The sequence below is a fragment of the Calidris pugnax genome, unplaced genomic scaffold (genome assembly GCF_001431845.1).
Source record: "Calidris pugnax isolate Ruff unplaced genomic scaffold, ASM143184v1 scaffold1744, whole genome shotgun sequence".
Classification (NCBI taxonomy): Eukaryota; Metazoa; Chordata; class Aves; order Charadriiformes; family Scolopacidae; genus Calidris; species Calidris pugnax.
In genome coordinates this window covers 1-2,362 of record NW_015092160.1, presented here as the reverse complement: position 1 = coordinate 2,362, position 2,362 = coordinate 1, and the positions used below count along the sequence as shown (strand labels likewise).

The following is a 2,362-nucleotide window of genomic DNA, read 5'->3' as shown; positions in this document are numbered from 1 at the left end:
GCTGCCAGCACGGCCGCTGCTGTCAGAGCTCTCCTGGCCAGGGAGGCCCCACGCCAGCTCCTGCCACAGGAGACACAGACCCACAGGCACCCACCTACCTGTTTCCTGAGCAGAGCGAGGCAGGAGCAGTGGATGCCAGTGCTCAGTGAGGCCACTGCTTTTATGCTGGTCCAGGGAGCGTGGGGAGGAGCTGGACGCACTGGGGGCACGTGGCCCACGCCAGCCAAGCCCCTGCCTCCTCCCTGGGTGACACGGGGCTCTTTTGCTGATGCTGTTTCCTCACCAGCCCCAACCCGTTCTATCAGCCCCTCCAATTACCCTGCTCGGACACTTGCCAGCTGCCACCTCATGGGCCAAATGAGCCCCTCTCTCTTCTCATTATCTGGCTGTGTAAGAGGGCACGCAGCGTGACAAAGGCTGACTGCAAGCACCCTGCGTGCCATAGCCCTTTGCCAAGTGCTTGGTCTTTGGGTGGACCCAGGCCTTGTTTTCGGAGATACAGGGAAGTCCAGGGTAGTGGTGCTGGCCAAGAAGGCAGCCTTGCAAAGACCTCTAACATTCCAGCACCAGCATGACGTACGTTGTGTGGCTATTATCTGCCAATGCATGAGCTTAGGAAATACCAAATCAAAGGCACTCCTCTCGGACACTGCCTGCTCAGCACGATGCATCACATACCAGTCCAACGGAGCTGGTTTCCATGCGCCTGCAGGCATTGGCCATCGACTTCTGCAAGTCTGGGAGAAATGGATCCCTTCTGCTTTCACCGGGGTGCATGGTATAAGGAGCACATAGGTTCATCTGGGGAGACATGGCTCAATGTCTCGGGAACCCCACTGCTGGTGGACGGTGCTGAGCAGGGGCTTGTCCTTCAGTAGTGGGGACAAGAAGGCTTTGTCTGGTGTCACAAATGTAGCTGTCCCAGACTGGGCTGGCCCTGCTGGCTGTCACGACTCTCCTGCCATCAGAGGAGATCTCTTTCCAAAGCAAAGCACAAGGCAGGCAGCGAGGAGCTGCAGAATTAGGGCCCTCTCCTCTTGTGTACACCCTCAACATGGAGATGCCTGCTCTCATTTAGCTCACAAAGCAGAAAGGGGAGCAAAAGCTGGGAAGCGGGATGTGCTGGTCTGGGGAGGGGATGCTGACTCAAGGAGGGGCAGGAGAAGGACAGCCCCATCTTCCTCATCAGGAGGGAGTGTCGCCTCTGCAGATTGGCCCAGGTGGTGCTGAGCAAGGGCTGGGACAGTATAAAAGCTCTGCCTCTGCCAGGCTCTCCCAACCACTGCTCTGCCTGCCTTCTCCTTCAGGAACAGGGTAAGTCGGAGACTGTCTCACCTCCTTGTCCCTTTCTCCAGCCCTGGCTCATCTGTTTTGGGGGCTCCCCTCTGCTGCTCTCTTACCATCTCTGCCCTCTTGCAGAGCACCATCCGATCCTGCACAAAGATGTCTTGCTACGACCTGTGCCCACCAAAGACCAGCGTGGCCGTCCCTCAGCCCATCGCTGAGAGCTGCAACGACCTGTGCACCCGCCAGTGCCCTGACTCCACGGCCTTCATCCAGCCACCCCCTGTCATGGTCACCTTCCCCGGACCCATCCTCAGCTCTTTCCCCCAGCAAGCTGTGGTGGGCTCCTCTGGAGCACCGGCCTTTGGGGGCAACCTGGGTCTGGGGGGCCTCTATGGTGCCGGTGCCACCCAGGTCTCGGGGGGCCTCTGCACCTTTGGCAGAGCCTACGCTGCTCCTGCCTGCAGCCCTTGTGTCTTGCCCCGCTCCAGCAAGAAGCTCTGGGACACCTGTGGGTCCTGCTAGACTCAGACGCAAACACCACACAGCCCTTGGTACAACTCAGCTTCACCCTTCCTCTCTTTTCTGCCCTCCTGCCCCTCTTTCCATGGCACCGCTCCTCCTTGCTCAATCCTGTTCCCCGATGTGCAGCTCCACCATCATCCCACAGGGCACTTGCTTGTCTCTCCAATTACTATTGCCTGGCAGAAACCTGAAGGAACATCTCTCCAGAAGACAGGGGGGATAACCAGCCTGCCTCACCTCATGTGTCTTTCTCCAGTCAATAAAACAAGACTGCATCCACTTCCTTGCCTCTGCCTTTTTTCCTCTCAGGGCTCCATGGGGGCTGCAGGGCTCCCTCTCTGAGGCCATCATCCCCGCCAGGTGGACCAGGGTAGTCTCTCACCCCCAGCAAAGTCATGCCCAGTTGCCTTTGGGAACAGCCCCCAGCCCTTCCAGGCCTGGGCAGCTGGCAGTGCAGCACATCCTTGGCCCTTTCCTGCCACCTTCTCCTGCCACCTTCTCTTATCCACTGTCCTATCCTCACCTCTCTCAGATGGGGCAGGAGCTGGACCCA

General features: G+C 58.8%; 1 protein-coding gene across 1 annotated transcript; it reads left to right on the top strand.

The window, feature by feature from the left end:
- The first annotated feature begins 1,443 nt into the window (after positions 1 to 1,443).
- LOC106900242 (scale keratin-like) lies at positions 1,444 to 2,089 on the top strand. Its single transcript, XM_014962237.1, has one exon. It carries the CDS (start codon positions 1,444 to 1,446, stop codon positions 1,807 to 1,809), a length of 366 nt encoding a protein of 121 aa, XP_014817723.1. The 3' UTR covers positions 1,810 to 2,089.
- Positions 2,090 to 2,362: the final 273 nt, after the last annotated feature.